Source organism: Panthera pardus, unplaced genomic scaffold (assembly GCF_024362965.1).
Source record: "Panthera pardus isolate Hobbes unplaced genomic scaffold, ASM2436296v1 HiC_scaffold_20, whole genome shotgun sequence".
Taxonomy (NCBI): domain Eukaryota; kingdom Metazoa; phylum Chordata; class Mammalia; order Carnivora; family Felidae; genus Panthera; species Panthera pardus.
In genome coordinates, this window is record NW_026526766.1 from 40,410,776 (window position 1) to 40,433,140 (window position 22,365).

Below are 22,365 nucleotides of genomic sequence, written 5' to 3' on the forward strand. Positions count from 1 at the left end.
TGTATGCTGGGACAAGGAAAGGTTATTAATGGATGAATTAATTTAGAATTTAGATGGAAAACATTTTTGGTCTTGTAGAGTTGCCCTTCTAAAAGATCATAATGGTGCCAACCACAAGCCTTGAGTTGCCTAAATTGCCTAAAATGAAGTTCTGTAGAGGCGTTTTGTAATGAAAAAAACTAAACTTTTGTGTTTGTTCCCCAAATAAGGCAGTATTCTTTCAGACCCTTTATTTGGGACCCTGGCTTACCTCTTTGAGTTAGAAGTATATTTAGTGGCAGTTTATATGTTAACAGCAGCTACATATGGCACTCTAGTCCATATTATCCTTTTATCTCTACAAGCACCTGGGAAGGAGGTACTGGTTTTACTCACATGTTACATGAGGAAACAGAGGGTCAGGGACACTTAGTGAGGGTCCAAGGAGAAACAGCACAGCCAGTCTTGTAAGCGTGTCTGATGCTGTTACCAGATAATTTATAAATGGGGAGTGAAGAAAGAAAAATAGAAGCTTCAGGGGCGCCCGGGTGGCTCAGTCGGTTAAGGTCTGACTTTAACTCAGGTCATGATCTCCCGGTTCGTGGGTTCAAGCCCCACGTCCTGCTCTCTGCCGTCAGCACACAGCCCACTCCGGATCCTCTGTCTCCCTCTGTCTCTGCCCCTGCCCCGCTTGTGCTCGCTCTCAAAAATAAACATCAAGAAAAAGAAAAGAAAAATAGAAGCTTCCAAGGAGGAGATAAATTTGGCTTTCTTTAGAGTAAGATTTAATACCTGAAACTTACATGTTTTTACAGTTCATAAACTGTTCTGGAGTTCTGGAAGATAGCATAGCAGATGTAGTCATTATAGGTGAGGAAACTTTGGTCTGAAGAGTACGGATAAACTAAGAAAAAGAACCCCCCTCCCCCAGGGGTCTGATGTATTATAAGGACATCGTGAAGAGCGAGTCTAACATATAGAATCTCCTGGGGAGCTCGGGAAAACAGTGGTGCCCGGGTGAGTCTCATTTAACAGCTCTGAGGGGAGACTTGGGCTCTCTTGTTTCTGTGACTCTGTTACGCAGCAAGAGACACCCGTCTGGAAAGTTGCTGGACGGAAGGTTAAGAAACCTCAGGGTTCAGACCAGCTGTGTGACTACAGCGGTACTTTGGGGCAAGATTGCTTGAGTAAGAATAGATACTCAAATTCTGCCTAAGAATTACTGAAAATTTGAAGGGAGAATTTTTATAAAAGAATGCTGAAAATATTAAAAAATAACAGAAAAACATAACTCTCTGATTGATCACTGTTATCATAGCTGGGGAAACACCAAAAACGTGACTTCCAGTTTTTAATAATTCTAGAATCCAAAATAAATCCTTGCTGTGTATGCATATAATAAGATAATATTGAAGTTTATTTCTAACTGGGTTCCTTTCATAAATCTCATGATATCTTTACACTTTTATCCCTGGTAAGTAGCATAATACTTGTAACATAGGAGATTCTCATTAAATATTAAACTAATGAGCTAAGCATATTTTGTGCAGTTGCCTAAAGTTACTGTAAAGCACATGAATAGGTGTGATTTTATGACATACGTTTTGAATTGTAGCGATTCATAATTGTTGATAGTGGACTTTCTTTTAATACCATCTGCTTTCTTATAGGACCTGTACAAATCAGCCTTCTTTTATTTTGAAGGAACATTTTATAATGATAAGAGATACCCTGAGTGCAGAGATTTGAGCAGGTACAGTCTTCAAAAAGCTTCTGTCTTTCCTGTTTCTAGTTCTCAAAATGGTGAGAGCTCCACAAACTGGTCTGTTAGGGACCTTTGCCAAGGAATTGTTTTGTTAGACTGTTTTGTTTGTTTTGGGGTCAAAAATATCTCCGTTTCTTTTGTTTGTTTGTTTGTTTTTGAGGGAGAGAATTAGCGTGCACGCAAGCAGGAGAAGGGCAGAGAAAAAGAGAATCTTTTTTTTTTTTTTTTTTAACTTAAAAAAAGAACTTTTACTTATTTTGGGAGAGAGAGCATGAGCATGGTGGAGGTGGAGAATGAGGGAGAGAATCCCACGCAGGCTTCGTGCAGTCAGCACTGAGCCCCACGCGGGGCCCGAACTCACAAACCCTGAGATGATGACCTGAGCCGAAATCAAGAGTTGGACCCTCAACCGACTGAGCCACCCAGGTGCCCCATGCTTTGCTATAATTTCTAAGACAGTAGATAACACAAAGATTTTGAAGTGATCTATGCATACCTTTGGTCAGAAAAGTTTCTTTCTGAAGAAAAATTTTAACTTACCAGTACCTAGGGCAAGCACATGAAATAACTGAATACATTTTAAAATCAGAGAGTGGCCCCTGGGCGGTTCATTTGGTTGAGTGTCCAGCTCTTGATTTCAGCTTGACTCAGGATCCCAGGGTCATGGGATCGAGCCCCACACCTGGCTCCTGCTGGGCCTGGAGGCTGCTTAAGAATTGGCGCCTGGGTGGCGCAGTCGGTTAAGCGTCCGACTTCAGCCAGGTCACGATCTCGCGGTCCGTGAGTTCGAGCCCCGCGTCAGGCTCTGGGCTGATGGCTCGGAGCGTGGAGTCTGCTTCCGATTCTGTGTCTCCCTCTCTCTCTGACCCTCCCCCGTTCATGCTCTGTCTCTCTCTGTCCCAAAAATAAATAAAAAATGTTAGGAAAAAAAAAAATTAAAAAAAAAAAAAAGAATCGGCGCCTGGGTGGCTCAGTTAAGCGTCCAACTCTTGATTTTGGCTCAAGTCATGATTTTACAGTTTGTGAGTTTGGGCCCCACATCGGGCTCAGTGCGGACAATGAGGAGCCTGCTTGGGCTTCTGTCTCTCTCTCTTTCTGCCCCTCCCCTGCTTGTGCTCTCCTCTGTCTCTCTCACAATGAATAAACTTAAAAAAAAAAAAAAAAAAGCCAATTTACAGGAAATCTTGTATTGAGCCATAGATAAATCTAAAAAAAAAAAAAAAAAAAAAAAGTAAATCCCACTTAAAGAATTTATTAGTCTCTTTCATATTTAGATGATAGCAGTAAATTAATCGTTCACTATTTTTTCTGCTTGTCCAGTGTATACTGTTGTTTGCCCGATGGGAGTATGTAAATCCATGGTTAAGTACACAACATGAAAAATCTGTAGCTAATGACCATGTTAATTAGGCCATACTTCTGTTGTCAGTGTCCCAGTGACTAGAGTACATATGTGTATTTTTTCTTGAGTGTTTATCTGCATTCTTTCATTAGAGCAACTTGTGTGTGTATCCTAATGTGGCGGTTCTCAGACTTGTTCTCGGCATTCCTCGGTACTCTAAATACTTGTGGACTCCAAAGAGCTTTTGATTATGTGGGCTATAGCTATCCATGTTTACCGTATTCGAGGTTGCAACTAAGAAATAATTTAAATATCCGCTAATTTAAATGATCCCATTAAATGTTAACATTAATAATTTGGGGGTGGGGGGATAACTTTTCCACAACAAAATGAGAGGAGTGGCGTTCTCCATTTCCCATTCAGTAGCTTCTGGGCTATCGGTCCTTTATGAGTGAATAGGAATTGAAAAGGGCAAATGACATTTTTTCATAAAGATAATTTTGACTTCAGGAAGCACACTTTGAGAACTGTTGCTCTAATGGAAACTGAAGAAGTCAGAGTTCTTTTTTTATTTTTATTAAAAAAAATTTTTTTTAACATTTATTTTAGAGCACACGAGCCGAGAAGGGGCAGAGAGAAAGGGAGACAGAGTCTGAAGCAGGCTCCAGGCTCTGAGCTATCAGCACAGAGCCTGATGTGGGGCTTGAACCCCCGAACTGTAAGATCATGACCTGAGTTAAAGTCCGGCGCTTAACCGACTGAGCCACCCAGGCGCCCCTGTTTTTATTTTTAAAATTTTTAAAAAATATTTTTGAAAGAGAGACAGAGACAGCACAATCGGAGGAGGGGCGGAGAGAGAGGGAGACACAGAATCCCAGGCAGGCTCCAGGCTCTGCGCTGTCAGCAGAGAGCCCGATGTGGGGCTCGAACCCACAAGCCGTGAGATCGTGACCTGAACCCAAGCCGGACACTTAACTGAGTGAGCCACCCAGGCGCCCCAAGAATCCAAAGTTCTTAATTTCAACATGTGTCAACCACTAAGATTTTTGCCTCAAGACGGCAACTGTTGTTGAGTGAGTGAGCCAGGTTTTAAGAAATAATTGCGGTCATAGAGCATTTTCTGTCATTTCTAGGTTTTTGAGGAGTAATGAAATTCCGTTGCCTTTTTGCCCCCTTTAGAACTATCATTGAGTGGTCAGAGTCCCATGATAGAGGCTATGGAAAATTTCAGACCGCTAAAATGGAAGATTTTACCTTCAATGACTTGTATATTAAACTGGGTTTTCCTTACTTATATTGTCACCAGGGAGACTGTGAGCATGTTGTCGTCATCACTGACATAAGGTAAGTGGCAGCATTTGGCAGCATTTTCTGTTTTTGTTTTTAACACGAGGAATAAAATTAGTCACCGCAGCCTGGCTTGGGAGCAGCAAAACTGTCCACTTTCCATAGAATGACCATCCATTTGCACGCTTTCTTTGGGGAAGGTCTGTGATAAATACTTTATTGGTTATCGGAGGGTTGAAAATCTGTAAAGTGTCTCCTTTGGAGGATTAGACAGGCAGTCTCCACCCACTTTGTACGTAGCCCCTTAGCTTATTGCCAGATTTGCAACTACGTCTAAGTTTCTTGTCTCTTTGCCAGAATTTTAAGATTTAAAAGCAACTGGGGGAAGGGAAGAGTAATTCTCATCTTTGACAAATGTGAAGTCTTAATGCTTTCATAAGTGTAAAGGGGGAAGGACCAAAGTGGTTTAAAATCAGATTCCTTTTATTTTATTTTATTTTTTTTTAACTTTTTTTTTTAACGTTTATTAATTTTTTGAGACAGAGAGAGAGAGCATGAACGGGGGAGGGTCAGAGAGAGAGGGAGACACAGAATCGGAAACAGGCTCCAGGCTCTGAGCTGTCAGCACAGAGCCCGACGCGGGGCTCGAACTCACACCGCGAGATGGTGACCTGAGCCGAAGTCGGACGCTTAACCGACAGAGCCACCCAGGCGCCCCAGATTCCTTTTATTTTAAAATGAGCTAACTTCTGTGTAGCTGGCATCTCTCATGAATAAGGCTATCATCTCCTTATTTCGGAATCTTGGTGTATGAAGGATCAACATATAGGAATAAGCCCTGCTCTCTCCCTGCTTTGGTTCCGAGGGACTGTTTTTATGTTTTATGCGAAGCACTGATCTACCCGTGCTTTTTATTATACCAGTGGTAGGAACCGATGCCCGGACAAATCCCTGTGTCCACTTCTCTTGGGTCTTAGGGAGCGGTCTCTCCGAACATCTGACCTCCCGTGCACTCATTCTCAGGAAGCTCCCAGAGGAAGTACTTCACACAAAGAGTAAACCTTGGAATAGGGGGAGACATGAGGAGGACTCTCGGAGCGGGAAAGGGAAATCCCAGCACGACGGCCGCGTAGCCGAGCTCGCGAGCAGCTTAGTCCCAAGACTGGGGCGCGGCCGAGAGCTCGGGAAGGACGTCTAGAAGTGCCAGACCTCCCGCTGACGCACAGCACACGTGGAGAGCACGTCTGTCCTTCTGTCAGGAAATACAGAACTGAATTAGCGACAGGTGCATCGAAACCTCATTAAGCAAACGCAAACTCGAGGGAATTAGCAGCTAGAAAGCCACGTGTTACGCGATCAAAGGCGCCTGCGGTCAGTTGTGTGGTTTAGGTGTATTCGTTTGGCAGCATGTGAACATGCAGTATTTTACCAGAATTAGTCTGGTTCCTTAGAGGAATGTCGAGGACCTAAATTTAAAAGAAACCGTTAAGAATGCGAAAACAGTTGCCCTGAGGGAAACAGAATTGCTGAAGCCAGAGCCAGGGGAGCTCATAACTCTCAGCTTTATAGGCCTTGAAATTATGTACGTTTCTTTGATAATGTGTTAAATTTTACAGAAGCTGTCACTCAAATGAAGGGGAATGTGCCTGAGAATTAGCATAAGATGGGAGACAATCCAGTTTTTTATGATTTTAGTTTTATGGGTGTTTTTAAGTTTATTTATTTTGAGAGAGAGCACAAGCAGGGAAGGGCAGAGAGGGAGAGAGAGAACTCCAAGCAGGCCCCACACTGTCAGCGCAGAGCCGATGCGGGGCTCGAACCCACTGACTGCAAGATCGCGACTTGAGCCGAAATCTGGAATCAGACGCTTAGCCGACTGAGCCGCCCAGGCCCCCATTTTACGTTTCTTACTGTACAGCGTTATCAGTCCTTACACTTGAGGCAACTTGGGGAAACAGTTGACGCTTATTAAGCATTTACAGCATGGGACTTTTCTAAGGAGTTAAAAAAAAATTCTTTTAAGATTTAAGGTTTTTTAACAACTGTCTTTTAAAAGATTTTATTTTTTATTTTAGAGAGAGAGAACATGTGCACAAGTAGGTGAGAGGGGCAGAAGGAGAATCTTTTCTCTCTTTAAATTTATTTTGAGAGCGAGTGAGCACAAGCAGGGGAGAAGGATAGAAGCAGAGGGAGAGAGAATCCCAAGCAGGCTCCGTGCCCAACGTGGAGCCCGATGCGGGGCTCCATCTCAGTAACTGCGAGATCAGGAACTGAGCTGATAACCAAATTTGGATGCGCGACAGACTAAGTCCCCCAGGTCCCTCAAGGTTGTATTTTTAAGTAATCCCTACACCCAACATGGGGCCTGAACCCACACACCCGAGGCCAAGAGTCATTTGCTCTACCGACGGAGCCAGCCAGGTGCCCCTTTTAAGGAACTTCTAAGTGTAGGCTACAAATCATCTTTACCTTCTAGGTGGATTAAAGTCTAAGACTTGGTAAACGGTTACAACTGTATTAACCATTTCCTGATGGTAAAGTTGATATATTGCTACCCTTTCTTACTAAAAGAAAATCATTACATTTTGGAATTGTCAGGGACATTCAGAATAGTCTTGTGCAGTCCCTTCATTTTTGGGGTGGAGAATCTGAGGTCCAGCATGGTTCAGGGACTTATTCAAACCCAGTCATCTGATCAATGGCATAGTTGAGAGTGCCTTCCGTTTTCAGTTTACTTAATTCTGACACCTAAAACTGAAGTCCTGTCAGCTCACATTATACCAGGAGTCAGATTTAGATTTTAATAAAGAGGACAGTAAACAGAGCCATGTACCACAGAACCAAATGGGTAAAACAGGTGCCCAAACTATGTTTCATAAAAAGGTATTGAGTAAAGCAGAGGCTCTCTGATGGAATACCTTTAAGATATGCTCCCTCTTAGTTCAAGCATATCCCCATAAAGAGCTTTGGGAAGTTTCACAGGAGAGAAAACATTGTTTAATCCAAAATGATCTTTCGGAGAATGTTTTTGTGGAACACAGTTTGGTCAGACCTAGTGAAACGAGTTTATACCTAAATCTTTTAGGAAAAAAAAAAAAAGAAAAATATACCCACTGTGTTAATGTTGAGGTACAGATACATTTAATTCTTTACCGATCACACCAATTTGCATTTTAATATCTTCATTTACTTCTCATGTACATAAGGCTTGTGCATCGTGATGACTGCTTGGATAGGACCCTTTATCCCCTTCTTATCAAGAAGCATTGGTTATGGACCAGAAAATGTTTTGTTTGTAAAATGTACACAGCCAGGTAAGTTCATAACTATTTGAGAATTCCTGGTTTTCAGTAGTCAAGTACTTTCCGTTTCTAGTATTTCAATTTTTCCTATTTTGAATTTGAATCTAGGGACTTCTACTTTGGAGGTATAAATAGAAATGGTTTTATCTGGTAGGTTAAGTGCTGCAAAGTAGGTTACAACATTTTTAAACAGTAAGGAAACAAATTATATATAATGAAAGTCCAGGGGTGGGTCAGACTTTGGATGAATCAATTCTGTGTCATCAGGGAGCCACGCTGTGTCTTGTGTCTGCAATTTACAAAAGAAGCTTCATCCACAGCTTCTCCTCCATGAAAAAATAACACAGCGTCTCATGTATAGAATGAGGTTAAAATATGGTTTCGTAAAATTTTTACTCTGTGGTACTTCACATTTAGTTTGCTTTTTAACTGTGGATCATAGTTGGAAAGAAGCATTCAGAAGAAAAGAGAGTAACTGTGTATCGTAGATTTCTTTTGGGCTCCCTGCCCCCACCGAAATACGCTTTTCTAAATGATCAATAAGAAAACAGGAGATAAATCAGTTACCAAACTGGCAATCAGGGAATGTAAAAACATACCAGGAGATGCAGAATTCAAATAGACTGAAAAAGTCTTTTCATCTTACTGTGACCAGTAACATTTCAGGCCAAAAAACAAAGTATCAGTTGAATATTACCCATATTCCCATTTGTATACACACTGTAGCATTTTAACCTGAATTCTAGGTAAAACAGGTGGAGTTTGCAAATTAACCAGTACTAATTTACTGGTTTACACAAAAGTTTATCAGGTCTGTAGCATCTAATATATTGTGGGTTTTTCAAAATGGTGTAAATTTTAACAGTTACTTGGAGGATGAGTCGTGGCTAAAGTGTATGACACATTCACATACGTTTAAGAAGCCTTACCTTTAAGAAGTCTTTCAGAGAAACAGCATTCTACAGGGTTTCTGTTAAGTTGCCCTTCTGCCTTGCAGAGTATTGGTAATAATATACATCTGTATTTATCTATCTATATACACACACATATACGCATACGTACATACACAAAATAATATAAAGGATTATAAAGTATTGTTAAGATAGAATGATAAGGCAATAGTGGGAATGTTATATTTACACATTACCACGAGTTATAACTTACAGCATGTTAAAGAAAGTCCATTGTAATGATGTACATCTTTTTTTTTTTTTTTTTTTTTTTTTTAAATTACAGATGGGTGACGAACAATGACAGTTTTGCACCAGAGGACCCATGTTTCTTTTGTGATGTTTGCTTTCGGATGCTCCACTATGATTCAGAAGGCAACAAACTGGGAGAATTCCTTGCTTATCCTTATGTTGATCCTGGAACCTTTAATTAATAACAAAAGTACACCCTTGTGAAGTAACTACCCTGTGGATGGATGATTTCCAAAACATGTCACTGAGGAACAGGATCCACCCGAAACAATCAGCCAGTTACCCACCCCCATGCACAAGTTCAGATCACAGGTTTTCTTACAAAGTAACTTGTGTTTAGAAATACATTATTTTAGTATTTATTCCAAAGTATGGTTATTATTTAGTGCCTCTGCCCATTAAGTGTGTTTATCTAAGTTGTAGGAGTACTTTATATATTTTGAATACAAATCCTTTGTCAGATTCAAGTGTTCTGATTTTTGCCCAGTCTGTGGCTTGTCTATTCATTCTGTGTCCAAAGTGGTTTTTGCTAATCTGTAATTAGAAAAATTCAGTTAATGATACATCAAGTGGTGGGAGTATTTTGAAAATTCTTTGAAGAGTGCGAGAGCTACACCTTGTACCGTGAGGCTTCCAAGGTAAACATCATTCGATTATCTGTAATAAAAATGAGGAACAAGAATAAAAGTAGATTTAACAAATAACAGCATTAAGAATAGCTATTGTGTAATCTGTTCTCACAGTGGGTTCGTTTATAGTGTTTTGTTTTGTTAGAAACTAGTAGGCACACTAAACATTTTTTTTTTTTCTTTTTCTTTTATTTTATTTTTGGGACAGAGAGAGACAGAGCATGAACGGGGGAGGGGCAGAGAGAGAGGGAGACACAGAATCGGAAACAGGCTCCAGGCTCCGAGCCATCAGCCCAGAGCCCGACGCGGGGCTCGAACTCACGGACCGCGAGATCGTGACCTGGCTGAAGTCGGACGCTTAACCGACTGCGCCACCCAGGCGCCCCCACACTAAACATTTTAATGAGACTCACTGCATGAATAATGAATGTAAAAGGATCCTGAGTATATACTCCTACCTTCACAAAAGTAACCTTTAAATTGAAGATTGATTTCTTGGGCAAGAATTTTTTCAGCTTAATGTTATTAAGAAAATAGATTTTGAGGCACCTGCCTGGCTCAGCCGGTACAGTGTGCAACTCCTGATCTCAGGTTGTAAGTTCAAGCCCCACATTGGGTATAGAGGTTACTTAAAAATAAAATCTTAAGAATAGTGGATTTTATGTAATATGGCCACTGGGACATGAGTGGGATATGGGAAGTCAAGATCTTGTGGATTGCTAGGATCACTCATTCTTGGGCAATAATACCCAATATTCTATCAGAATCAGTTGGACCAGAGGTTTTCTGGTCCAGCTCTTTCATTTTTCTGGCCCCTCACTTGGATAATCCTACTTATTCTCTTTCATTCTGGTCCAGAGGACACCTTTGATGAATTCCAAGATCTAGATCATTAGAGAAAATTGTAGTTATCTAGTTGTCTATATTGAAATGTTTTCTGGAAACTTTTGGTGGAAAATTTAAGACTTCTAAGAATGCTGTAAAATTGTTCCTTTTAAACGTGTCATAAATTCTGCTCTCTCTCTTCTAGGTTATTCATTTAAAGTCAATTGAATTCCACATTCCCTGGATGGTTAAGAGCAGACATTTACCATACAAGTCAAAACTGATGAATCCTTTAAGCCTGTATGTTTAAAAGATTGGCAGTGAAATGTTTTGTGGACTTAAGTACCACATACCCAATTAAGTCCATTGCTGTACAGAGGACACGCACCTGTTTCTGGTATGTGTAGTGACCGTCTCTTTCACTCATTCAGTGAATACACCACCAGAGGATCAGTATAAAGAACTAAGAGATCCCTCCCTCCCTTGCCTGGCTTCAGTTGCTGCCTAAATGTTTACTTTCATGTTTCCAGTGATGCTAATAAATTCAACAGATTGAAAATTCTGCTACAAACCTATTGATTTAACCAATTCCTAGAAGTTCCATGGGTAAAAATGAATTTCTGCGTCCTTTATTTTTAAACTGCATTCCTTATAGTTCTTGCATTAGTATGCAAGGGTCTGTTTACTTCTATTCATTTTCCTTTCCTAGTCTCAAAATAGAAAATTCCAAAAAGTGCATTGTCCCAGTGGAAGCATTAATCCATATGTGGTGCCCATCAATTCATTTTAGTGGACGAAGAAGACTGTCAGTTAAAATATTACTGCTAGTAAAATTCTTATTTTATCATTAATATTGTCCTGCTGGCTCTTAAGGTTAAACTTTCCCATCAAAATTACAAAGGCTCTGATATCTTTTTATCATTTCCTTGTGAAATCTAGAGGAAGAAAGGCTAACGTCGTTACTCCCAGAATTTGCCAGTGTATTACTGGATACACAGGTGTCCCACCAAATTCAAGTCAAAAGAACTTCTAACTTTGAAATAGTCCTAAAAGAGGTCTTGAGTGAGGGATTTTATAGCTATAAAATTCAGTGTTAAACATGACTTAAATTACATATTTTACCTGATGCAAAGCAAATATGAAAATACTGTAATGAACTTTAATCAGTATCCTCTGTAGTTAGAATAAGATTTTGATATAATAGTAGATGAGTGTGTGCAAAAATCAGTATTTAGAAAAGCAAAATCGGTTTCTTTCTTTCAACCCCTGGTATCTTGTAAGGATAATTTTACCTTCTCCCAATCCAGTCACAGTATCTTTGTCATCTCTAAGGTTAGAGAACTAAATTAAAGATAAAAACATTTCTACCTACGTAGCAGTTCATTTCTTAAGGTTTGTAATTATGGGTTTGCTATTTCCAATAGATCATCCTTTCTCTGACCAGTGGGACAAAATAAGGTGTTAGTGAAGCCCTCACAGCCTTGTAAAAGCCTTTGCTCTTATGTAGGATTAGTTGGCAGACCTCATCTTGACCTGACCTCTTCAACCAGGTAAGTGTGTGTGGGTACACTATAATCAGTGTTATCAGCCAAAAGCGGGTAAAATATCTTCCTACTGTTTGAAATTACAGGATAAAACAGCAGAAGGCTTAAGATAGTCAAGTTGTTTATACATTGTTTCTCCAATTCAGATGGTACCTGTGAAAGTTCTCCAAAGCAGCTAAGAAAACGTTAGACAATTCGTTCTATAGGGCCACAACTTACTCTCTTTTTCCAGAAAACATTACCATTGATTTTTGAGAGAGAGGGAGACATAATCCAAAGCAGGCTCCAGGCTCCAAGCTATCAGCACAGAGCCCACATGGAGCTCAAACTCACAAACTGTGAGATCATGACCTGAGCTTAAGTCAGACGCCCAACCGACTGAGCCACCCAGACACCCACTCTTTTAAATGTTATCCAGTGGTTGAAAAAACATGAAGTAGGTGGTTTATACCTACCAAAAGAAAAATTTTTTCCCCACTTTTGTTAGCTATCTCATTTAAATTATCTTGGTGACTTGACTTGTTCAGCACTGGAGTTTTGACCAAATACACAACTTAAATCGAGAAAATGCTCCTGAGAGTTATTGGTATTTATGACTTTTTAGGAGTTCTCACAGTGGTAGTTACCTGTGAATCAGCCTATGACAAACCGAAAACAGAAGGCCAGTTATATTTAACACTATGTAAGTCAATGGTTTAGAGCAAGGCCAGCCCAAACACGCAGACATAAGTTATCAGAAAGCTATTATATAGATCTCCTGAAGTTGAATATTCTGTGGTTTCTCAGTGAAACTGTTATCAGTCTGCTGGGTCACAGAAGAAAAGGGGAGGGTGAACAAAAAATAACATTTTTAGCTTCCTGTAGATTTAGTTGTTACCCTGTCTCCCCAGGCAACACAATCTATATACCAAGTTAAGAAATTAACTCCGCTAGAAGCAAATCCAGAATTCCAAAAACATTTTTAAGTAGCAAAGAATTTACTAGTAGAGTTTGATAGAAAAATCCTTTAATCAAAACAAGTTTACAATGTTGACACTTATGGCTTAACTAGAATAAATGTGTTCAAATTTAAGTTGTATTAAGGACCAGATATAGTGTAATATCAATAGTTCCCTCAAAACAGTGGGTCCTGGTTCGATTGTAAGACCTCTCAAAAAGCAAAACTCCAATTGTTGAAATAATTCACACTTTTCATCTGTAGATGAAAGCAATTACCTGAGAGGTCAAAAACATACAATGCATGTCACATGCAAACACTGGTATTAGTATTAAGCCTTTTTCCCATATTCATAGTTTTGAAACATGAGAAGTGTCTTAGCTACTGAAAACCACCAACTGACCTAATATTCAAAATATCTTAGAAATTCTATCCGCTAAATTACCCTTAAGTTTTGTTAACGTTGGCTTACCCTGACTTAAGTCCATATATATGAATATACAGACCATCGAAATACTCCTTTACTTTGTCTTACTGCCTCAGAGCAACATGTATTTCTAACTCCTTACAATTCTGTCACATGCAGGATCTCTAAATAATAATCCCCTTCTGATATAGCCTTGTTTTCAAATAGGTTAGTTTTCTTATATAGTATTTACTATTTACTGCGTAAGAATCATGGATTTTTTTTCCAATTAAAAAAATACTTAGTGACTTCCTTAAATGAGTGTGACTTCTTAAAAATTCAGAAACTTGAGACAGTTCTCAAAAATAAACTTTTATCATTTAGTTTTTAGTTTCAGCTACTAGTGCCTGTAAAGGATCTTAGATGGTAGAACCCTAAAGCCAGATTCATTCCTGTATAGACCTATTCTGCTTTCTGCAGGGAAGTCATGTGACTTCACTGAATTCCCAGCCATAAAACCTACATTACCTTCGAAAGTTAACATGAGTTTTGTACCTCGTAGAATTGTCAGTTCAACGTCAGTTGGGTATCTAGTTGTCATACAAAAAGGCATACAGACCACAAATTGTTACAAAGCAGCAGGATAATAATGTAGCACAATGTAGACTGTGAGATTAAAATTAACTTTTGATAAAAGAAGTGAGTACTTGTATAGAAGTAACATTTTATCTACCATAAAAATGCATAACTTCTACAAAACCCACAAACAGTGAAAAGACAACTCTGGTAAATCCAATATTTGTAAAAACTATGCACAAAACCCACAGTATTTGGGAAAGAGGAAAGGTTTATACAAGTAGCAGTTTTAAAAATGTAACTTTTTTCTACTATCAATTACACGTTAACATACACACACTAATTGAAATTATGCTACAACCAATGTCTGGAAAAGCAGTTTAACATTTCCTAAATGAGTTTTCCCTCACACTTAGTGAATAATGTAGCTGTTAATACTGCACAAGTACAATTAGCAATAATGTTTAATTACTTTTAAACAAATATAAAGGGATTTTTCTCCCTCCAAACAAGTTTTCAACATCAAAACCTATGCTTATAAAAATTTAAAATTTTCAGCATTCTAAATATTTCAAATGAAAACCATTACAAACTTCTCAAATGTTCTTTATATTCCAGGTATGTCAACCTAATTATCTAGTGTAGAATCCTTCAGAGATATTTCAGTCTCTCTCTCTTCATTGGATGGCCTAAAGAAAGGAAAGAAAGGTGTGTCAACTGGGATTAGGGGCTCTTTTCCTTCAGGGGGAGGGGGAAAAACACATTAAATCTGTGCATTATGTTTTTAAGGCCACCAAAAGATTAAAGAAATAATAATCTTGACTTCCTTTTGTTCAAAATTTTATTTGACCATGTTGTGTCTTCTTCCTAAAGTAATACTGGGATCAAACACAAAAGAACGCAGGGAAGCATCATGGCCCAGGCCCTTTCCATCATTTCCAGCTTTAAAATGAATTCTCTTTGAAAAACATGAAAAGGTTAGATCTGTGATACCAACGCATTATAAACCTTAATAAAGAGAAGGGGTGACAGACACAGATGACAAGATTTCCCTCACTTTCAGAATTAGAAGGGATGCCTGATTCCAAGCCCTTCAAATGTGTAGCAGAACAAAGCCAAGACTTGGAGAACCCCAGTTCAGTTTAACTAGTTATTTAGAGTGGGTGCAGCAGAGAACAGCCTGTGATTTTAGTCTAATTTTTGTATTATTCTGTCACAATTCGAAAAAGTATAAATGTAAGTCACTATTGGAGCTGCATCAGTGAAAGCAATCCAAAGAATAGTTATTTAAGCTGGAATCCTACCATCTAGCTCTAATCCTTTGAATACAGGCAAATTAACTGTAAGTTGTATTTTTTTGTTTTTGCCTTTTTGATTTCCGTCTTGCTTCCTGAATTCGGGAACTGAGTGATCAAAATAGAATTCTTCTACAAATAACCTTGGAACAGCAACGTGACTTAAGAATTCAAAATCTACATTATGACCCGTTAAAACCTGTGCTCACTTTTTCTTACTGCTGGCCTCATGCTTGTCTTTGCTTTCTTCACTGCTGTCTCCATTGTGCTGTGCTTGGCTGCTGTCTGGAGCATCGGATCCTCCATTCAGAGTCTTTGAACCTTTAGACGGGTTCCAAAGGAAAAACCGTTAGAGCTTCTAATGCTTTCAAGATAGCCTCTAAAGAGTCAAAATAAAAAATAAAACCTGGCCCTGAGGTCTCTAGTACTTAATGTACCTCATCTGAAACTACACTGTAATCTTTTGAGTATAACTGAGGCACAGTAAGAAGCAGGGTTACTCTATATACCTATCCGTACAAGAACGGGGATTTTTTTTTTTTTTTTTTTTTAAAGTTCTTTATTTTGAGAGAGAGCCAGAGCAAAAGCACAAGCAGGAGAGGCGCAGAGAGAGAATCCCAAGCTGGCTCTGCACCGTAAGCACACAGCCTGACATGAGGTTCAGTCTCAGGAATGGTGAGATCGTGACCTGAACTAAAATCAAGAGTCGGATGCTTAACTGACTGAGCCACCCAGGCACCCCAGAAAGAGCATTTTTCATCTGACTATTCTATTTCTTATAAAAATGTGAATCACAGTAAAAATTTTGTATTTCTCATTGGTATTTTATTTAAAATTTTTTTTTTTAGTGTTTATTTTTGAAGGAGACAGACAGTACGTGGGCTGGGAGGGGCAGAGAGGGAGGGAGACACAGAATCCAAAACAGGCACCAGGCTCTGAGCTGTCAGCACAGAGCCCGACGCGGGGCTCAAACCCACGAACTGTGAGATCCTGACCTGAGGGAAGTCCGTCGCCCAACCAACTGTGCCAACCAGGCGCCCCTCTCATTGGTATTTTAGAACAAAAAGTGTCAAATGTACTATTTACTAATGGACACGATTTTATGTCCTATTACTAATTAAATGATGAGGGCACTTTCTAACAAATCTCTAAGGAGACCTGAATCATCATTCCCTAATAAATGAGTAAAAAAAATCCAACTCCCTTTGAATATTTTTTCTACATTAAGCAGCTCCTAAGACATTTAATAACGTGGAATTGGGGGAAATGATAATAATACTGTGGTTCTAGGAGTCTGTCACAGAGGTACCCTAAAATATCTGTGGTGGAAATTGCATATCTGGAATTGGCTCCTAAATTATCTTCAGGGAGGTCACAGAGAAGCCTGATGAGAGTAAAACAGCATTAATCGCAGAAGCTAGGTGATGGGGACCTGGAACTTCCTTTCTTGTCTACTGTGGGATCAGAAATTTTTCCTAATTGAAGTGAAAAGAGAATAGTAACTGCTCATAGTATTATTACTAAACACTAGTATTTACTACTACATTAAGCTTGATGAAAATGATTTAAACTGAATAAAAAGAAAAACCCAAGTGTTTAACCTTAGCTTCTCTTTTTCTAAGTGCTTTATGAGACCTCTTCATCATTCAATGCAGAGAAGATATTAATGAAATTACATATCAAAGCCATTTTTAAAAAGCAGTCCCAGCAGCAAACAACTTATTATCACATACCTGTTTGTTCCTTTTCTAGCTTTTTGTTTGGCCCTTTCTTCCCTTGATCTTTGGTTTTATTTGCTTCCTCATGCTGTCTTTGTTCGGCAAGAGATTTATTCAGCACTTGTGTGATCACAGAATCTCCTTCACCAACCAAAAACATATTCTTAAACTTGTTATACAACATTGTGGACTTTTCCATGATAATCTGACTAACTTTGAATCGCCGTATCTGAGAAAACAAAATGTACACTCACAATTGTTTTCTTCACTGATTTTTAAAACCTTATTTCTTAACCAAGTGGTAATGAGAAAATTTTTAAAATCTGCACGATTCACGATCACTCACTTTTTTCAGCGTGGTGATCATCTCTGTGTGTTTCTGAGCTTGTTGCATCGTGACCTGAAGTGACGCAAGTTCATCCAAGGCCTCAATACATCTGTTCACGTCCTTCATGACAAAACAGTAACGTCATAACTGTTAATTACCACAGCCTGGATAATCTATTCCTAAAGATTACTTTAAAAATCTCAAACAAGGCAATACAAAATAACCATAACAGTCCCACTTCTTAAATTATCCATACTTATAACATCATGAGAGAACATGAAGCTCTAAAGGCAGTACTATATTTTTAAGTGAGGTATGAAACACTTACAAGATTATCAATTTTGAGTGAATTTTTAATTTCAGCATGTATCCTCTGAAGTCGAGAATCCATTGATGTTTCTATAAATTGAAATGTGAAACACAGTGAATAGTTTTTCCAAAACCCGTATTTCTGTATAAATCTACTAAGCAAAGCACAGTGACAAGACCTGGTGAATGTTTAAAAACGTTCTTAGTAATCTGCCCAGATCACTAAGAAGTTATTTGGCACATTTTAGTATTTAGGAAAGCAGCGTTCATCGTTTAAAGAAAAAATCACCTTCTAGCTGCATAGGTGTCTAAAATAAGCTGTCTGCATCCAGTAATTAACCCCTTTATGCCAATCCTTAGACAGCTGTTTCACCTTACACATTTAACCAAATAGAGAAACTATCTGAAACAATGAGATCTGTCAAAAATGGGAAAACATCTAACTTTTGGCAATGTTACAAAAACATGATCATCAAATAATGAGCAATAAAACCGCAAGCATGACTCCTTATTAGCAAGTTCACCTGATTATACTTAAAATATACAAGGACTATAGAATCTGTTAGGGATCTGAAAAAGCACAATTATAGGGGATTTGAGAACTCTTACGAAATGATTTAAAAACCTACACATGAAAAATTAAATATATAACTTCCTTTCTATGTATAATTTTTATACATCTTAGGAAGGGAAATAACTAACCTCGCTTCTTCTCCACTTTCTTAACTTCTGGCTTCTTTCCTTCATCTTTATTCTGCCTATCAAATGTTAACACAAATATTTCAAAACGTTGGAACTTTGTGACTGATTACCAAATGCCCACAATCCCTTATGTAAAAGCTAAAAAATTTTTAAGCTAGAAAATAGCCTAGATCACAAGGAATTGACTTGTAATGCATACAACTTTAGAATGCCACAGCATTAACTATAAACAAAAAACACATGTAAAAATGAACATGCTAAAATCTAGTGTTTCAGTGGCATCACAAATAATTTTAATGCTAGTCATGGTGAAACTTTTTTCCAATAGTAAATAGTGTGTTGCTTAAAGACCCAATTTCAGGGTCAGTGGACAAACATACCATAGTGGGAAAAGAATGCTTATAAACACTTCATGAATTCTACATAATTATTTTTAAAAGTAGTATGTCAAAACAGACTAACTTTTCCCACATCTCCAAGAGGGCAGACAGTTGAAGGAGTTGTTAACAGACTGTTCAAAGACAATAGTATTAGAACGGGGGTTTGGCCAATACATCAAACTTAAATGACATTCACTGACATTTACATACCATTATACAAAAGAAAAAGTACCATTTTACTGTAAATAACCCTTTAAAACAATTCCTAATTTCTAGTGTCTTGGCTTTGAGTTCGGGCCCTATTGTAAACCAATTGAAATAGACAAGAACAAAACAATATCTAAAAATCAGGTTTTTTTAAAAAAGACTTTATTTTAAAATTTTGGTTACAGTTTCATTTTTGTTTTCTTAACAAGTCTACTGTTTAATCTCTCAGGATTAAAAAAACAATTATTAAGATTCTAAAGAATTAAACAACAAAGGAATGTCAAGGGAAGGGCACAACTGCCCCCATTCTCTGGGGTATAAGAGCTATTCCAGTTTAACACCTAGCTTCAAAACAAAATGAATTTTTATATTTTCTAAGTGAAATAATGTACAACCACCATCTTCTAACTTTCAAACACAAAGCTTCACCTTAAGCTTGGAAAAAAAAGAACAAAACAAAACAAAAAAAAAAAAACTTAACAGGAATGATGGCCGACCTTAGTATGTAGTGTGTACCTTACAGGATTTTTTTTTTTTTTTTTTTTTTTAACAATCATAACACAGTAATGCCATTAATGAAGTCCTCAATTTAGAATCTGCAACATTCTTCCATCAAGGGGGGGGAGGGGGGAATTCAGTCCAATGAGTCTGTCTCGAGATCTTCATCTCTTGTTTGCTCCACTTGTATTCTCTTTTCAGTAACTGGATTAATGCTTTGAGCCCAAAATGAGATATATTTTTTATTACTGTAGATTACATGTTGTTTGGCTGGGAATACAATACAATAAACTTTATTTTGCATAATGCATTTCACACAAGCTGCATCTGAAATGCTTTACAGAGCAAAACTGTCCAAGTACAAAGTTTTGTAATAACAGGAGAAGGAAAGAAAACACAAATATTAGAATTTGAGAAAGTTACATTCGGAGGACATTCAAAAAGAAACTGAAACACATAAAGATAACTTTGAGATACTGAAGAAGGGCCGGGCTAGATTTACTAAGCAACGACTAATTTTCTATCTTAGTTTGGGGAGCACAATAAAGTCAAAAGTAACAAACAGTCCAACAACTCTTCAGTGAAAGGATAGAAAAGGATAGGCAATAAAAAGTAACTTTAACATATTTACAGAAACGGTCAAGTCTAACAGACTAGAGGGAGTAACATTTCTGAGCTTTAGATCTTTGATGTCACTCCACTCAAGCAGCTGAAACTGCTTATGTATTATCCTCCAAACAACTAAGAAAGCAGATAGTCAAACGCTATACTTGTGAAGAGACTTTGGCTCACAACTCTATCTTATAAAGAGAAAGTACAAATTAATTAAAGAATTCATTACTTATCGTTAAATGTGTCTTAGTGACCTACAGCATGTTTTTAAAACCACTTCCATTAACAAGAAACCAAGTTTAGTCCGAATAATGCAAGACGCTTCGTAACAAAATGCTTTTCAAAGAAAACTCAGAAGTGACAGTCTAAAGATAACTAGGAAAACAAATGTAATAAGCACATGGAATGTAATCATCACCAGTGCTATTTTCCTCCTAATAAAATTATGTTATAGAATAAAATTAAAGGGGAAAGAAATTCCCCACGGTAAGTGCGTATTGTCTCCAAGTATCAAAACTTAAGTCAGCTTGGAGCTTTTGTATCGCACACATCCAACTCAAACCCTGTCAGCCTCTAGATTTACTTTTACTGGCTTCTCGGGTTTCCAACTGTGCTCCTCTTATTGTTGCGGTTCTTTTGGGAAGAGGTCTGCTGGTGGCATGACAAGGATGTTTCCTTCTTCCTCCACCAACATATTATCACCACTTTCTGTATTTAATACTAAACAAGTAAACAGTAGAGGATGAGGACATTTTCAGCAAAGCCACTAATAGTTAAATCCTATCTGCACTTTCAGTTTAAATTAAAAATATTCACAAGTGATTACCTCTGAATTTCCTCCTCTTACTCAGCAAAGAATGAAGCCTGAAACATGATTATCATCATATATTGAAGACTGTTTTCTAACACAGGGGAGAAGTCACTTCTCTTAAAGGCTTCATCAAGGTCTGAAAAATGAGATTCTATCGTTTAAAAATTTCATGCTAATTTAAAAAATCAAAATTTAGAATAAAAAAATACTTACTGCTCCGTTTCCATCTGTTCCTCTTGCTTGCGTTTTCTATCTGCTGCTTCTTTCTCATGTTGGCCTTTCAACATATTCCTTCTATGAGCAGTCTGAAAGTTTCTTCCACCTTTTCTCTTCTGTTTTGAGGATTAGGATGAATTTAGTTAACTACCAAGTCAGTGACTATGATTACAATCTTGGGAGGAAAAAAAGCAACTGGTTTTCTTAAGGGACAAATACTTACATGACTGATTTTTAAAAATCTCAGAATTATACATGTTGCTGTCTAAACTGAACTTTCCCTTGCTGATTCGGGGAATTAAAATCTATTTCCTGCACTGCTGTAATATACTAAGTGATGGCCTTTGGCTCAAAGTATGTCAGGCTGTTGGCCTCCACACTGTGGTTCTGATTTCAGTACTGTTTACTGACAGGTACATTGCTTGCTTGGCTTCTCAAGTATTTGGAAATCAGGAAAAAAAAAGAAAAAGAAAAAACAGATTCACACGAACCAGGTCTGTAGATCTCCAAGGCTACATACAGTACTTATTCCTAAACAACTGTGGCATTCAAATACCACTGATAAAACATACACTAAAGAGGCCTGAAGAGTAGTTAAGAATTTCACTGTAGGAAATAATAAAAATCTACGTATAAATGCATCTCTTTTAGGTCTTCTCTCGTCACAGCTCATCTGGTTAATTTCTACTTTTCTACCTTTTCTAGATAGGTGGGTTACTGGAGTAAACATTTGATTTCCGTATCATAATTGTGAAAGGTGAGATAAACTTAGAATTATAATAAAGTTTCAAGTATGGTTTTTAACACAGCTAATTCAAGTTTACTCAGAAAGGCAGAGAAATTCAGTTTTACTTTTAATCACATTCATACTTTCACAGATACTGAAAGCTTATGAGAGAAAAAGAACTACACAGGAAACCAAAAATAGAATTAAGTATTTTACTTGATAGTACCTTTTCACTTTCTTGATCATCCCCTTCCTCTTCAGAATCAGAGGTTGATGTAACCCCTGTTTTAGCTGAATTTTTTCTTTTGGATTCAACTTCTTTCTTCCCCTCTTTTTTGTCTGGCTCTTTTCTTGGCTTATCTTCTTCTTTCTGGCCCTCTTCATCCTTTTTAAGCTGCTTTTTAGGTTGTTTTTCTTCTTGCCCCTTTTTCTTACTTTTGTCTTCTTCAGTTACCCTATTTTTGAAAATACAGCAATGGAAAATGAATTTTTAGGTATCATTATTGTCTTTTAGCCATACTCTCCCAATCAAAGAAGTATTTTGGCTAAAAATGAGCAATAATTTACTTAGACAAATTTAACATATCTTCCAGTAAAATACAAGTATCTTTACCATCCAGTAATAGAAAGAAAAGAACATCCTTTTCATATAAATTAGAAGACACAAAAATCATAGTGGCATTAAGGTAATAAAGTGATTTTCCCTTTGTTTTCCCAGTTTTTTGTCATGTTACTCATTCACTGAAAAAAAGAATACGGAGTATGACC

General features: G+C 37.8%; 2 protein-coding genes across 9 annotated transcripts in view; one reads left to right on the top strand and one right to left on the bottom strand.

Moving 5' to 3' along the window:
- The window catches only part of SNAPC3 (small nuclear RNA activating complex polypeptide 3), a 45,939-nt gene extending 35,046 nt beyond the window's left edge, over positions 1 to 10,893 (top strand). For 2 of the 4 annotated variants that reach the window (XR_002071561.2, XR_002071559.2), the window contains 5 exons: positions 1,650 to 1,732; positions 4,266 to 4,430; positions 7,580 to 7,687; positions 8,912 to 9,515; positions 10,537 to 10,893. Coding sequence is in view for 1 of the 4 variants with exons in the window: in XM_019415452.2 (XP_019270997.1) it covers positions 1,650 to 1,732; positions 4,266 to 4,430; positions 7,580 to 7,687; positions 8,912 to 9,059 (504 nt within the window). In the remaining 3 variants the exon portion in view is untranslated. Of the gene's footprint in view, positions 1 to 1,649; positions 1,733 to 4,265; positions 4,431 to 7,579; positions 7,688 to 8,911; positions 9,594 to 10,536 lie in introns of those variants that run through there. The other 2 variants (XR_002071563.2, XM_019415452.2) reach the window with 2 other exon arrangements.
- Positions 10,894 to 12,864: 1,971 nt separating this feature from the next.
- PSIP1 (PC4 and SRSF1 interacting protein 1) overlaps positions 12,865 to 22,365 on the bottom strand; it is a 39,938-nt gene continuing 30,437 nt past the window's right edge. Inside the window, exons 9-16 of one of the 5 annotated variants that reach the window (XM_019415447.2) lie at positions 21,824 to 22,052; positions 20,868 to 20,986; positions 18,147 to 18,202; positions 17,464 to 17,534; positions 17,154 to 17,255; positions 16,823 to 17,036; positions 15,299 to 15,410; positions 12,865 to 14,483 (exon numbers count right to left, since the gene is read on the bottom strand). In XM_019415447.2, the coding sequence (XP_019270992.1) occupies positions 14,423 to 14,483; positions 15,299 to 15,410; positions 16,823 to 17,036; positions 17,154 to 17,255; positions 17,464 to 17,534; positions 18,147 to 18,202; positions 20,868 to 20,986; positions 21,824 to 22,052 (964 nt within the window). In that variant the 3' untranslated portion in view covers positions 12,865 to 14,422. Of the gene's footprint in view, positions 14,484 to 15,298; positions 15,411 to 16,822; positions 17,037 to 17,153; positions 17,256 to 17,463; positions 17,535 to 18,146; positions 18,203 to 18,873; positions 20,791 to 20,867; positions 20,987 to 21,823; positions 22,053 to 22,365 lie in introns of those variants that run through there. The other 4 variants (XM_019415448.2, XM_019415449.2, XM_019415450.2 and 1 more) reach the window with 4 other exon arrangements.